This window comes from Syngnathoides biaculeatus, chromosome 6 (genome assembly GCF_019802595.1).
Source record: "Syngnathoides biaculeatus isolate LvHL_M chromosome 6, ASM1980259v1, whole genome shotgun sequence".
Lineage (NCBI taxonomy): Eukaryota > Metazoa > Chordata > Actinopteri > Syngnathiformes > Syngnathidae > Syngnathoides > Syngnathoides biaculeatus.
Window position 1 is genome coordinate 14297796 of NC_084645.1, and position 15695 is coordinate 14313490.

At 39.0% G+C, this 15695-nt stretch overlaps 2 protein-coding genes across 5 annotated transcripts in view; both read left to right on the forward strand.

Annotated features, from left to right (window-relative positions):
- LOC133501841 (GTPase HRas) overlaps positions 1-7671 on the forward strand; it is a 32142-nt gene extending 24471 nt beyond the window's left edge. Inside the window, exons 4-6 of one of the 3 annotated variants that reach the window (XM_061821914.1) lie at positions 2285-2444; positions 2794-2918; positions 4716-5511. In XM_061821914.1, the coding sequence (XP_061677898.1) occupies positions 2285-2444; positions 2794-2913 (280 nt within the window). In that variant the 3' untranslated portion in view covers positions 2914-2918; positions 4716-5511. The other 2 variants (XM_061821915.1, XM_061821913.1) reach the window with 2 other exon arrangements.
- Positions 7672-10253: 2582 nt separating this feature from the next.
- zgc:123278 (uncharacterized protein LOC641569 homolog) lies at positions 10254-15071 on the forward strand. Of its 2 annotated transcripts, none has more exons than XM_061821909.1 (6): positions 10254-10363; positions 10525-10609; positions 10704-10769; positions 10869-11032; positions 11101-11203; positions 14116-15071. In XM_061821909.1, the coding sequence occupies exons 1-6, from the start codon at positions 10322-10324 to the stop codon at positions 14271-14273; spliced, it is 618 nt and encodes a 205-aa protein (XP_061677893.1). In that variant the 5' UTR covers positions 10254-10321; the 3' UTR covers positions 14274-15071. The 2 variants fall into 2 exon arrangements, with proteins under 2 accessions (XP_061677893.1, XP_061677894.1); XM_061821910.1 differs by lacking the exon at positions 14116-15071 and adding an exon at positions 12684-13275.
- The last annotated feature ends 624 nt before the right edge of the window (positions 15072-15695 follow it).

A 15695-nucleotide genomic window follows, 5' to 3' on the forward strand; every position in this document is an offset into this window, starting at 1 on the left:
CGTTTTGTTTTTTTTATTATTTTATTTGTCGTTTCATGTGTGTGCACATTTCTATGTGGCCTGTGCTAGAGAGTATGAAGAGAGCAGCATGTATTTCCACTGTGTCTCTGGAAATATGTGTGTCTGTGTGTGTCCTCCAGTGGTTGGGTGATGTCAGGCTGTAGCATTTAACACAGCTAAAGACAGTTTAGCCCCCAACTGGAGGATTACAGTGCCATGCCATTGACATCGATCCTGACTCAATTAGGGGAGCTGGAGATGGCACTCCCATGGACACCAAAGGACAAAAAGAGAGGAAGGAGCAGAGCAGTTGCTTCTATCCTGGATCTGCAACATATCCACTTAATATATCCTTGATAGCGCTCCCGTCATTCAAAGGACTCAAAATACATTACAACATTTTAAAAAGTAAATGGCTACAATATCCTTGTTGCGCCACAACACTGTTCGGAATCGCAACTCTTGCTGAATGTTGTATATGAAATACTTTGTGAAACATCTGCCTCATTTGACTTATGACAGGGCCAGAAGCTGAGGCACATAAACACTGTTAGTGCTGTTGATGACAATTGGTCTTGCTTGAAGTAGTGTGGATGTGTCCTGCTGCACCAGAACTGAGGAGGAAGGAGCAAATAGATTGATCGGACCCCTCCTTTCTGTCAGTTTCTTTAGCTGCTGGCTGCTGTAACAATGAGGTAATGCTTTTTGCTGCCTCCCTGTCGTTCATCTGCATCCCTCGTTCACCTCCTCCCTGGCACGCTTCTTCCTTTAGCAGTTCAGCAGGCCCCTGCACCACCAGAATCTGAATCTTCCTCAGGGTCCTAGTGCTCACTGGCTGTGTGTTCTTGGTGCAGTTTATAGAGCTAGACATTGAACCTGAGGAAAATATTTACAATACCCAGGACCTGTTGTGTTGTTGGTTGTCACAACAGATGAGGCAGATATCCATAGAGATCATTCTATAGTATACCAACTGAAAAGAACAGAAAAGATCGATGGATTTCAGCAATTAAACGTGATGGATGGTGCCCAACCAAATACACACACACACCTCTGTAGCGATCACTTCATTTCAAGTAGGGATTATTCTTAATCTCAAATTACCAAGAAGTATTCATAATGCCAAATTGACTCATTTGAGAACAATGCGTATTTAGAAAAAGAAAATAAACCGTCTGTCGCAGAGAGGTTTCCATATGGCAGCGATACGCTTTCGTTTACAGAGGAGCCGTCTCTTTCTCCTCTTTTTCATCATAGTTAATGAATGTGAGTTTGTGTAAAACAAGGGGTCATTTATTTAAATATTGGTATTTGTATTTAATACCACCTGAAAAGACCAAAAAAGATCAATGGATTTTGGCAATTACACGTGATGGATGGAGCCCAACCAAATACCCACGTCTGTGTATCGATCATTTCATTTCAGGTAGGAATTATTCTTCTCAATCTTAAATTACCAAGAAGTATTTACAGTGAAGCAAATAAGTATTTGAACACCCTGGTATATTGCAAGTTCTCCCTCTTAGAAATCATGGAGGGGTCTGAAATTTTCATCATAGGTATATGTCCACTGTGAGAGAGACGATCTAAAAATGGCTATTTGGCTAGACGCAAATCTGAATTCAATTTAGTTTGACTTCTAGTAGTTTACTTAGTTTAATTTGTATTTGAATTTGCAATTTTTGGGGGTAAAGGTATGCACCTAAATAATGAACGATCATATTCTCTACATTTTTAAAACAGAATAGTATTTATTTATAGATGTACGAGATATATTTCATTCATAATACAATTTATAAAACTTGCACGTTAAAATTGGTGATCATCCTTTGATCATGCTTGCAGCCCCAGACCCCTGGCTATTTTTCAGTCTTTTTTCATTCAGTCAGATCACATGCCTGTGAAACAAACATTTAATCACATATTAGACAAAGTATTTGGGTAAAAGATGAAAGCCAAGCTGGGCACATTTTCAGCGCATACAGCGCACATACACAGATCATCCAACGGGTGGGAGGAGGTCTAAAGATTTCAGTTTTGTAACCTGATTTCATAAACATTATGGAACTTTTTGGAATTTTTGTATTAATTCAAATTTAATGGGATTTTTCCCAACACTATTCTCTGTGGTGTGTCATATTTATTTTCACTTACCTTTTCGCCTTTAAGACCTAATGTTTAATTGTGTGTGTGTGTGTGTGTGTGTGTGTGTGTGGTGTGTGTGTGCGTGCGTGCGTGCGTGTGTGTGTGCGTGTGTGTGTGTGTGTGTGTGCGTGTGAGACAGAGAGCAGATTAAACGTGTGAAGGACTCAGACGATGTTCCGATGGTGCTTGTGGGCAATAAGTGTGACCTCCCAGCACGCACGGTGGACACGAGGCAAGCCCAGGAACTTGCCCGTTCCTATGGCATCCCTTACATTGAAACCTCTGCAAAGACACGACAGGTACATAATGTGAAGCTTGAACCCAAATAATACACATGCAATAAAAAAAAACTGTTTATTATAATTAGACAATTGTTTAACTCTCAATATCACAGTCTTGGTAGGTATAAATGTTAAAGCCCTCTCAACCAGTCACGCCAGCAAATAAATAGAATCCGTCAATTTGTATTTCATTTGTATCGTCATACATTGTTGTGCATTCAACATGGTGAGATTGTTTTCCAGGAATGATTGTCTTAACTTGTATCCAGTTACCTTGACCAGACAGCAGAAACATATTTGAAAGGATTCAATAGTTTGGAGGAACTAACGGTAAGATTCTTTTATGCATGTATTTCTGGGCATATAGGGAGTAGAGGATGCGTTCTACACACTCGTCAGGGAAATTAGGCAACACAAGCTGAGGAAGCTGAACCCACCGGATGAGAGTGGCCAAGACTGTATGAGCTGTCGCTGTGTGGTATCGTGATGAAGGTGAGACGACTTTGACATCGGGCTAGGCGATATTAAAATAGAAATCTCAGTTCTGTTTGCTTGTTTTTTTTCCACAAAGATACAATTGCAGATTTTAATAAGTATTCCCTATCTGATATAAAAACAAAATGAGAATGACATGATTGAAAACGTTTCGCTACTCATGTCAAAACACATATTTCAAAAAGAATTTCTAAATTAACATTTCAAATGTCAAATCATCAATTTTAGGTCATAAAATGAGCTGTCAAACTGTATGATTTGCCTGCTAGACTTTATTGCCAAAAGTATTGCCTCACCCATCCAAGTAATCATAATCAGGTGTTCCAATTACTTCCATGGCTGCAGATGTATCAAAGTACCGAGGCATGCAGACTGTTTCTTCAAACATGAAAGAAGGGGTTGATCTCAGGAGCTCAATGAATTCGAGTGTGGAACTGTCATAGGATGACACCTGTGCATTAAGTCCAGTCGTGAAATTCCGATGCTCCTAAATATTCCAAAGTCAGCTGCATTAATAATACTTGGAAACATTTGGAAATGAGAGTGATTCAGCCACAAAGCATTAGGCCACATAAACTGAAGGAGTGGCGTCAGCGGATAGTGTAAATAAATCGGGAACTTTCTGCAGAGTGAGTCACAACAGACCTCCAAACTATTTTTTTAAACTTTTCCGTTTCAGGTCTTCCTAGCCTTGCAGAATGGTGGATCTTTTGTGCTGGAACAGTATTTCAGTGCCACAGAGGAGGATGAAATACTCCCTCTGCTTGTTGTATATTTGTAAATTATTCTGATATTGACTGAAAATACTGAGAAGGATTTTAGGGGACAGAGTGAATATGTTGAATTAAGGGTGCGAACCACAGCAGAATAAAAGTGAGACTTCGTCTTTGAACAGTAGTAATATTATAAAGTTCCAGGACACCTGGCTGAGTGCTCTACCCAGCCCACACTGCCCTCCCTCCACAGATATGTGTATGATGCATAAAAACTTGAGGACCAGCAGGGCGACTAGACTAGAAACCCCTTCCTCTTCCTACATGACACCAGTACACAAAGGAAGGTCCATACAGACATAGATGACAGAGTTTTGTTTCGATTAACTTGACTGGGCTGCACAGAGTCCTGCCTGCAACCTGACATAGAACACCATTGGGAGGAATTACAGCGGAGATTCAGGCAGGCCCTCTCGTCCAACATTATTAGTGTGTGACCTCACAAATCTGCCGCAAGAATGGTCAAAATTTCCCATAAACACACACTTTTCTAAACATTGTGGACAGCCTTTTCAGAAGAGTTGAAGCTGTTGTAGCTGCAAAGGGTGGCCCATCATCATATTGGAGCCTATAGGAAATCTTAAATTCATATTTGAGTCAAGGCAGGTGAGGGAATACGTTTGGCAATAATTACCCATTCGCGGGTCACAGTTCGTGGCCCCGCATATTCGTGGATTTTTCTCTTTTTTTTTTTTTTTTTTTTTTATGTACCGTATTTTCATGATTGCAGCGGTCTTAAATTGTCTTCTAAATAGATGAGGCGCCACAGACATGGTGCCTTACATTAGGGTGCACCTTATATGCACACTGAGTTACAACCTATACAAGTGTTGTTGTGTGACTTGTCCAATAATGTACACTTAAACACACGGATTACACTGTTAGAATGTATGCTAGCACGTGTTTAACGTGTACGTAAACTACAATATGATGGCACTCACGAGGCAGTAAGGAACAGTTGCATTTTACATGTGTAAGTAGAAGAAGCTTACATTACCCCACTGACTGCCTGTGTTTGCAGGTCATGACTGAAGATGTTGGTCACACTCCCAGTGTCACATCGAAACTAAAATGATCACACCAAAGCAAACAGAAGAGCATAAATGGCAAATAATAAAACAATGACTCGAGAAATAATTGACACAAAACGTGCACTTTAAACACTACTGACATCCTCCCACAATGCTTTGCTTTGTGCCAAATTGACACAGGAGCTGCAGTTGTATCTTTATGGACCTTTCTTTGCTTTGTGCAGCAAAGAGTTTCTTTGGCTGAACAACCCATTCGCCATTCTCACCTGATCAAGCACCATCGGATTATCACCTCTTTAGACCTATAAAAGGAGTTATTAGAGTTCAGGACTTCTCTGAGCAAAGTTAAATAACCTGTACAAAATTTAAAGTGCAACCGACAGATATTTACAAGGCTTGCATACATGCCCTCGTTCATCAATGATAGTCTGTGTTAAGAAAAAAGGTTATAATTCAGAAGTAGCAATGTGATCCCCACTTCTTGGGCTTTTTTTTGGTTATATATTGCCTTTCCATTGCAATAAATAAAGAGAGAGAAATCGGGCTCATTACTGTACTTCTTGACTGCACCTCATGTTCATTCATTCATATTTGCCCATCAAACCATGGAAAGGCACACACCTCAGGCCAACAGGTTGATAAATCACTGTTTTTGCAACACATAAATGGCCACCATGTCTTTGGCAATGTTCAGTGCAAGTGACTCCCATAACTTCCGTTGGCCTCCTTTCTTCTCCTACAAACAGTAGGTTAGTGTTTCTTCATACAATGCTATTCATACTTTTTTGTCCTGCCACATTTCTTCCACAGCTTCCCTTGGCAGCTTGGAAAGAGAGGCTACAGCACACAAAGTCACAGCATGGACTTGAAAATAGGAAGAAAAAAACTGAATGATAAAATAAAAGATTACCATTTTGGACTTGCGTAAAGAATCTGAACTAGAGCCCTTTTTATGGAAAGGAGGATTTTGACTGACTGTTGCTTGTGTGGCTGCCTGAAGTGTGGCCTGTCATTTTTTGTCTTCTCCATCTCAACCTGCAAGCAACACCACTAATCACTAGAAGCAATCCTAGCATTTTCTTGCTGGGTAACTAACTTTTTTTTTTTGGTCTTGACACTGATCTACAGCGGACACCTTCAGTCCAACCTTCTTTCACCTCACTCTGAAATGCTCATTCCGCTTGTGCCCATGTTTTGCGCTGAACTTGGGTAGGCATTGAATATTTGTTTGTTCTATAACCACTTGTATAACCCACTTAAAAAAAAAAAATACTACCTCCCTTTTAAAGGTGGAGGCTGACCTGGGAATTTTTGGACTGTGTTGTTGTTTAATAGTTAGCCTCACTGGAAAAGATGTGCGTTTTGATTTTGAACTGGAACATATTTTGTGGGTGGGTGATCAGAAAATCACAAACACTACTAATAAAGAGCTCATTCTTATCATAACTTGCCTATACTTTAAATTGTGACTGATTCAAGTTCATTTCTCTCAGAGAGAAAGGGACATTTTGGTTCTGAATGCAGCGGCCTTACATTTTTTCCCCAAGGATTGTCTTTGAGGAGTAAGAGTGATGATAATAATAGTACGATAGTTTAATAACAGTATTGTTTACTGTACAGCACACGGTTGCAGGTGCAGTAGGATTCAGATCTAATTTATGTTACACAGTGAACAAGGAAGGGTACAGTGCTTTTGCACAGTTGCTCCCAGAAGAGGCATTTGCATATACAGTACGTGATAGGAGCAACATGCAATGCTTGCACAGTTACACGAACAGGATTTACAGTAGGTAGCGTTTATTTTGAAAACAACTTTCTGTATGTTCTACAATCTTTTCAGTCTCATAAGTTTTTTGTTTTTTTTTTTTTGTCTCACCCTCATCCTGTAACACAGACACACAACACGCCTCAGAATGCTTCAAATTCGCACAAACCTCACTATGATCAAGAACCATGTATATACTGTACATGTATTGTATGTGAGCATTTAGTATGTGTAATGAATGCTGGATCAGGGGTTGCATTGCTGTGTTTCTCATTGCTAACTTGTGCGTGCTCGCTACTGCTGCATTCATTTGCCAACTTATTCAAAGACTGCCCTTACCCCTTAATACCTTGTAGCTCCTTATACAGGTAGATGCACACAAGAAGTTAGGTCTCTTGTTAACTTAGTGTGCAATTACAGAAAACACATCGGGTTTAGACATGCACTGTACAGAAAATGAAACGCAAACTGCAACATATTCAAATTTGTCTAAAAGACGTGCTTCTGTAGTGTACAGCCAATAAAAACCAAATTACATCACTCTTGCTCGGCTAGTTAGTTAGTGACTATATTTCTTTATGAATCCTACTCACATCCCATGTACATAAACAGATGGGAGGATTTTCGATTTAGTGCAACAGTGTGGTCATTTTTTCCCACCACACAGTACAAGTCGTAAACACCATGAGCAACCATACGAGAGTGCAAATGCAAAGTAATTCTAAACTATTCATTATTTCCTCAAATAAAGGGTATGAACTGTGAATGTCTTGAAAGTACTCAACTAAATCTATTTAAATTCATTTGATTCCAACTGGCTGAGTGATATTCTGATGAAAGGTTTGTGACTTCCTATGCTTGTTGTTTCCATGTCAAACTTTATATATCGAAACCATAATTATGCCACAACTCCACAAATCTATGCATAAATTCTCATCATCTTAGAATGTCTTGTATTGATGCCGCATGGATACTTAGCCAGTAAACTCCAGGTATACATGTCACAAAAAGACATCCTCTATTTAAAATCAAGGGCTTCTTTTTCCCTTGAACACTATAAAATGAAAGTGTGGTTGGAAGTTGTAAAAATGTTGGCTGTTTAGCTATTTAATATGTATGTACTCTTGGAAAAAATGTCAAATCTGTTACGGGGCAGGAATAAAAATGTTAAGGAAAATGTGTTTTGGTCTCCACTGTATTGTTTTCCTTTCACCTGTGCAATTTGCTGCTGCCGACAGGTGAGATCATGAACAGCGACTCATCAAAACGATAAATTACTGTGACTTTTAGCATTCACTGTGTTGTGGTTGTTAATACAAATTTAATGCACTAAGGTACACCTCTCAAAGAAAACACTAATGAACATTCAAATTGAAAAAAAAAACCGAGTGTAACTGAAAACGTAACTATCTCACTAAATCATATCAATGTAATCCCAAGACATCAACACACTGACTGTATTCCGAATTACTGTATACTATACTGTACTCAAAATCAAAAGTCGGGAAATGATATGAGAGGCTGTATAAATTAATAATTTATTTGAGTTTACTCATTTTAATTTGCGTAGGACTATTCTTTTTTGGCTTGTCATGTCAGGGGTGACCACAGCGTGGCATCTTTTTCCACGTGACCCTAACGCCTACATCCTCCTCTCTATAACACCAACAGCCTTCAGTCTTAACTGGAGGTTAACGGTGCTGGAGGCGGACATTGTCAACCTGGCCCACGACTGATACAGTATGGAATTCTTTAGATTAACGCTCATATTTGTTTGGCAGTGTTTTAAGATGGATGCCCTTCCTGACAACCCTCTGTGTTTATTCAGGCTTGGGACCAGTCAACAGATTGCACGGGCTTTTGCCCCCTGTAGGACTACATGTACAGTGAAAAAAAATAAGTATTTGAACACCCTGCTATATTGCAAGTTCTCCCACTTAGAAATCAGGGAGGGTTCTGACATTTTCATCATCGGTGCATGTCCACTGTTTGAGAGATAATCTAAAAAGAAAAATCCAGAAATTACCATGTATGATTTTTTTTTTTTTATGGTTTATTTGTGTGATACAGCTGCATATAAGTATTTGAACACCTGAGAAACCAATGTTAATATTTGATACAGTAGCCTTTGTTTACAATTACAGAGGTCAAATGTTTCCTGTAGTTGTTCACCAGGTTTGCATACACTGCAGGAGGGATTTTGGCCCACTCCTCCACAAAGATCTTCTCTAGATCAGACAGGTTTCTGGGCTGTCACTGAGAGTTTCAGCTCCCTCCAAAGATTTTCGATTGGGTTTAGGTCTGGAGACTGGCTAGGCCACACTGGACCCTTGATATGCTTCTTACGGAGCCACTCCTTGGTTTTCCTGGCTGTATGCTTCAGGTCATTGTCATGTTGAAAGACCCAGCCACGACCCATCTTCAATGCTCTGACTGAAGGAAAGAGGTTGTTCTCCAAAATCTCACAATACATGGCCGCGGTCATCCTCTCCTTAATACAATGTAGCTGTCCTGTCCCATGTGCAGAAAAACACCCACATGCTTCACAGTAGGGATGGGGTTCTTGGGATGGAACTCATCATTCATCTTCCTCCAAACACGGTTAGTGGAATTATGACCAAAAAGTTCCAATTTGGTCTCACCTGACCACAAAACTTTCTCCCATGGTTCCTCTGTATCATCTAAATGGTCAATGGCAAACTTAAGACAGGCTTTGACATGTGCTGGTTTAAGCAGGGGAACCTTCTGTGCCATACATCATTTCAAACCATGACGTCTTAGTGTATTACCAACAGTCACCTTAGAAACGGTGGTCCCAGCTCTTTTCCGGTCATTGACCAAGTCCTGTCGTGGAGTCCTGGGCTGATTCCATTACCTTTTGAAGGATCATTGAGACCCCACGAGGTGATATCTTGCATGGGGCTCCACTCCGATTGAGATTGACAGTCATGTTTAGCTTTTTCCATTTTCTAATGATTGCTCCAACAGTGGAGCTTTTTTTCACCAAGCTGCTTGGCAATTTAGTAGCCTTTTCCAGCCGTGTGGAGTTGTGCATTTTTGTCTCTGGTGTCTTTGGAAAGCTCTTTGGTCTTGGCCATGTTACAAGTTTGAGTCTTACTGTTTGTATGGGGTGCACAGGTGTCTTTATGCAGCTAATGACCTCACACAGGTGCATCTGATTCAGGAAAATACATGGAGTGGAAGGGGACTTTTAAAGTTAGACTAACAGGTCTTTGAGGGTCAGAATTCTTGCTGGTAGACAGGTGTTCAAATACTTATTTGCAGTTGTATCACACAAATAAATCATTAAAACAATCTTACATTGTGATTTCTGGATTTTTCTTTTTAGATTGTCTCTCTCACAGTGGACATGCACCTGTGATGAAAATTTCAGACCCCTCAATGATTTCTAAGTTGAAGAAATTCCAATTTAGCAGGGTGTTCAAATACTTATTTTCTTCACTGTATACCTAATATTGTTAGTGAGCTGGTGAAAACAATTCATTTTAGTCAACACTTAAATTTGATTTATGTCAACCGCCAGCCATGTATTACAGGTATTTATTTTTTAAAATACCCATATAAATGAAACTGTGTCACAGACTGAAGATCTTTTTTGAGCCATGTAGCATACCGGTAATTGTTATGGTTTGTAAGTCACGTGTTTGTGTTTTATTGACGCTGCGGTCTTATTGCATTCATAAAGTGTGTGCAGAGGTCATAAAGTTGTGTGCTTGTCTATAAATACAAAGAAAGAATATGACAAAGGTTAGTGGATGTTGGTCATCTTGAAAGACTAGGCAATACTAGTTTTTGGTTTTAGATACAATCATGACATCCCGCAAAAGTGCCATAACGAAAATGCTGCCAAAGGTAAGAGAATATAATATACTGTATGATAAATACTACAATCCTTAAATTGTCACTAGATGATCAATTCAGAAATATTAATAATCAGTACAGAAAACATTGTTGCTTGTAACGGTAATATTTGTGTGTCTGTGTGTTGGTACATATGCATTTCTGCTACACAGACATATCTTCGTAAGCATGTGGCGCAAGACATAGACATTGCATTGATCCACTTCAAAGACCTTTTTCCAAAGGTGGATAAATACAGTAAGAAACTAAAAAAAAAAAAAAAGAACATTTTATTTGTTGCATTGATTCTGTTTTTAACAAGTAAGAAAAACTCCCATGTTGTTTTGTACAGTTTACAATGATGGCACCACCAAGGTGTTGATGAGTCTAACGGGAACTATACCCATCCTTTTTGAAGGTAATAATTAAACATTTTTCATTGTGGGCAATAGTCATTTATGTCCACACAATAGAACAGTTCACCGTTGTTGAAATATTCTGTTTCTGACACTGCTAGATATGAGTTACAACATCCCCATATCTGTGTGGCTTGAGGAGAGCTACCCTCAGTCGGCCCCCATCTGCTACGTCAGGCCCTCGCGGGACATGATGATCTTGCGGGGAAACTATGTCTCTAGCAATGGTGACGTCCTGCTGCCATACTTGCAGGAGTGGGAGCAGGTGAGTAGCACAAGTGAGAGGTTTACAGCAATTCATCAGGTACACTGACCCGTCCATGGCTCTGTCAGGGGAAGTGTGACCTGGTGAGCCTCCTGCAAGTGATGGTTGCCATGTTTGGAGACGCCCCTCCCATCTGTATGCAGCCTTATCCTCAACCTGCTCAAGCATCCTGTAAGTAAATGTCACCGTACAGTATATCATAAGCTAGCAAAAGAACATGAGCAAAAATGCATAACATGCTAAAACCATACCTTCAATTTGCTGTATTACCCCTTATATTGCATGAAGGGGTGGCATGCAGACTGAGCAGTCAGCAGGTCAGCCTCACAGTCAATCTATGTTTGAATCTCAAACTTTTCCCTATACTTGGGTTGGGTGGGTTTTCTCCATGTACTATGGCTGCCTCCTGTATTGCAATGTATATACTTGGAGGTGTGTGAGTGTTAATGGTTGTTTTTCAATAGTTATCCTTCAGTTATTTTCCAACTAGTAAAAAGCTGGGAATGTTACATAGACTCTACAAAACCTATAGTAGTTGACTGGATTTGAAATACTGTTTATCTTTTATGACACCAGTCCTGGAACATTTCTGACACACCTTGTACTCTAACCCAGTGATTCCCAAACAGTGTGTCGGGGTACATTAGTATGCCGTGAGTGCTCTTCAGGTGTGCCGTGAGAAGTTATCCAATTTCATGTATTAGCTAAAAAAAACATTTATTTCCAAGAAATAATGTCTCTTTATTTATTGATTTATGCCAGTGAGGCACAATGACAGACAGAACAAAAAAGTCCTCTTCTATTACATGGCAGGAAGTACATACATTAATTAATCGATCCATTGTTGGTGACATTTACTTTTGTTGGTGTGCCGTGGGATTTTTCAATTGTAAAATATGTGCCTTGACTCTATAAAGGTTGGAAATCACTGCTCTAACCTGCCGCAGCATTCCAACATTTACCCAGGCTAATGGGCTAAAACTCAAGTGCTGTAGCTAAAAAAAAAAAATCCTTTACTCAGGTAATTATGCTCAATCTTGAACTACACTCGGGTAATGTTACTTCAAGAATATGTTCATCGTTGTGGTTTCAGTTTGCGGTGGTTTGGAACTGTACTCAATCATAATCAGGCTGTGTCAAATATTGAGCACATACTGTGTAGTTAAACAACCATTCATACTCCCCTTCACACCGATGGACAGTTTGGAGCCTCCAATTATTGTATTAAAAGCATTTTTGGGGGGATGTGGAAGAAAGTTGGATAACCCAAAGGAAACTCTCATGCACGACCTCAGTTGAGAATCGAAATCAAATTTGAACGCTTCTCAGATGGGCTAAACACTATCTCAACGTGCTGCCCAGTTATTGTTTAAAGATACCAAAATGACTCGTGAAGTCTTTTTCCAGACAATAAATTAACCAATAAAATAAAGAAATTACAGAAAAATAAACAATAAATTAACCAACAAATTTTTTTCATGTATACTGTAGTAATGTTGTCCTGTGTTTGTAAAAAAATCAAAGAAAAACACCAAATTCAGTTGTGTCCTGGATATACGGTAAGTATTAACTAGGTCATGTCTAATCAAATATGAGATTATGGATGGCGGTCATAAACTTTGGACTAACCTGTCCTCATTACTTGTTTTAGGTTCGCTGCAGTTCCACAAGCAATCGCATGTGCTTTCCAGGCCAGATGGCAATTTGTATTTGTCGTTATCAACAGAAGATGACCAACTTGTCCCTCAAGGAAATGAAACCAGCTGTTAATAGTTTTCAGTATTGATTTGTAGCTTGTGCACAGTATCCTGTGGTCATGATCGCTTGTTGTATTGGAATTTGATTTAGCCAAATAACATTTTATCATTTCTATTGCAAGTGTTAGTAATATGTATATTGAGGTGTAACACTATTCACGATGTTGTAATATCGCGCAATTAAAACTGCCTTGATTTTGGTATATTGCAAGTGCACTTCACTTCCTCATTGCAGTGTAAACACAGCTGATTGGGTGGGTAACATGTGACCATTTGTGTTTATCACAAAAAAATACACCGACTGCCTGACCGGCCGTGTGACCGAGAGTACAGCACTACTGTGCCAGTCAGAGCGCTGCTTCAAAAAAAAAATAGGTATTCTCTGTACAAATACAACAACCACAAACAATGCAAAAATAAATCCTCTATATACTGCCCTCAAAAATGAAGTCCCTACATGTCAAATTGTAAGATTACACAGGCTGCTCACAAAAAGAAATCATCTTACAATATCAATAAATAGAAGAAAAGAAACTATATAGGATCCCCAGGAATATTAACTTTTACTTGGTTGTTTTTAAAACTGACTATTCTGTTTCTGACTCGATTTGGAAGTTTTGGATTCAAGAAAATAAATCAATGTTGGTAAAAACACAAAAAAATTTTAAATTAACTGAAAAGACTTTCTCAATGAACAGTTTTGTATGATTATTACTGCATCAATAACGTTTGGGACGTACTGTATACAGATCTAGCCATTGGATGGATGGCGATAGAAGTGCGTGGTAATATTGTTTGTATTATTTGTAGAAAAGACTATGGGAAAACTGACAAACTTTTAAAGCCTATCGAGAAGGACTCGGGCAGCAAGAAAAAAATGTTTTGGTTTGTAATGAAATGGATATTTTAAACTTTTTTAACAAATAAAAACCTGAAAAGTGGGGCATGCAATATTATTTGGCCCCCTTGCATTGATACTTGAAAACGCCACATTTTGCTGCAGTTACAGCTACAAGTCGCTTGGGGTATGTCTCTATCAGTTTTCCATATCGACAGACAAATTCTTGCCCATTCTTCCTTGCAAAACAGCTCGAGTTTAGTGAGGTTGGATGGAGCCCGTTTGTGAACAGCAGTCTTCAGCTTTGCCCACAGATTCTTGATTGGATTCAGGTCTGGACATTAACTTGGCCATTCTAACACCTGGATACGTTTATTTGTGAACCATTCCATTGTAGATTCAGCTTTATGTTTTAGATCATTGTCCTGTTTGAAGATAAATCTCCATCCCAGTCTCAGTTTTTTTTTTTTTTTTTTTTTTTTTTGCAGACTCCAACAGCTTTTCTTCCAGAATGGTTCTGTATTTGGCTCCATTCATCTTCCCATCGATTTTAACCATCTTCCCTCTCCCTGCTGAAGGAAAGCAGGCCCAAACCATGAGGCTGCCACCACTGTGTTTGACAGTGGGGATGGTCTGTTCAGGGTGATGAGCTGTGTTGCTTTTACGCCAAACATATTGTTTTGCATTGTGGCCAAATATTCGATTTTGGTTTCATGTACCTTCTTCCACATGTTTGGTGTGTCTCCCAACTGGCTTGTGGCAAACTTTAAACAACACTTTTTATGGATATTTTTGAGAAATGACTTTCTTCTTGCCACTCCATAAAGGCCATATTTGTGCAGTGTACGACTGATTGTTGACCTATGGACAGACTCTTCCACCTCAGCTGTAGAGCTCTGCAGTTCATCCAGAGTGATCATGGGCATCTTGGCTGCATCTCTGATCAGTCTTCTATTTATCATCATCAGTCAACATTGGATCATTCAGAGATCCTCACTGAACGTCTGGAGTGAGTTTGCTGCACTGAAAGTAAAGGGGTGGAATAATATTGCACGCCCCACTTTTCAGTTTTATATTTGTTTAAAAAGTATAAAATATCCAATAAATTTCATTCCACTTCACAATTGTTTCCCACTTGTTGTTGATTCTTGACAAAGAAAAGTTTTATTTTATATCTTTGTCTGAATGCTGAATTGTGGCGAAAGGTTGAAAAGCTCAAGGGGGCTGAATACTTTCACAAGGCACTGTATAGACATACACACACATGCATGTGTAATCTGTTTATTTTAATTATTGTAATGTATGATTAAATTACATTTCCACACAAAAATGTCTCCAAACTGTATTTTGATTTTGAATCAGAATCAGGCACAGACATTTTTTTCTACTCTTGTTTTATTTCCATTTCTCTTAAAATGTGTTGTGTAGCTGTGTTTCAAATAAAAACAGAACATTTGTGCAACCCAGAAAATGTATGGAATTAAGTGGATTCACTGTTGTCACAATTTAAAACCATAGTTTTTCTATTTTTTTGTTGTTGTTGTTGCAGTATTGCAAGCAATTGGGTATATTTTGTGAGCAATTTTATGAGCAAATAGTAAAACTCTAGCATTCAATTATTTGAAATGAAAAATGCTTCACTAACGTCTCAGTATTATCTTAAAATATAGTTAAATATCTAATTATGAAAATGTATTATTCCTGTTTAGCGGATTTTTGTTGTTGTGTAAATCATTTTCTGTGGGTAATAAAGTTGTACTGAAGAGTGACGTCAGTTTACCTGGATAATGTCAGATGAAATATGTGTTATCGCGATTCCCACTCAATTTCTGAGCAGGACATGCCCGACCGCTACACGATTGGAGGCCTCGCAGGAAGCGCAGCCCATGCAGCTATTATGAAATGACCATCTCAAACATGTATCATATTTGCATAAACTAGAACAAAATATGTTCTTTGTTATGATTAGGTTTATGTCTAGGGGTTTGGCTTAATGTGGTTTAGGATGGGTTCGAGTTAATGGGAAAAATTGACGCCGCCACATCTTTTCCCGTCTGAGAAGCAGTAG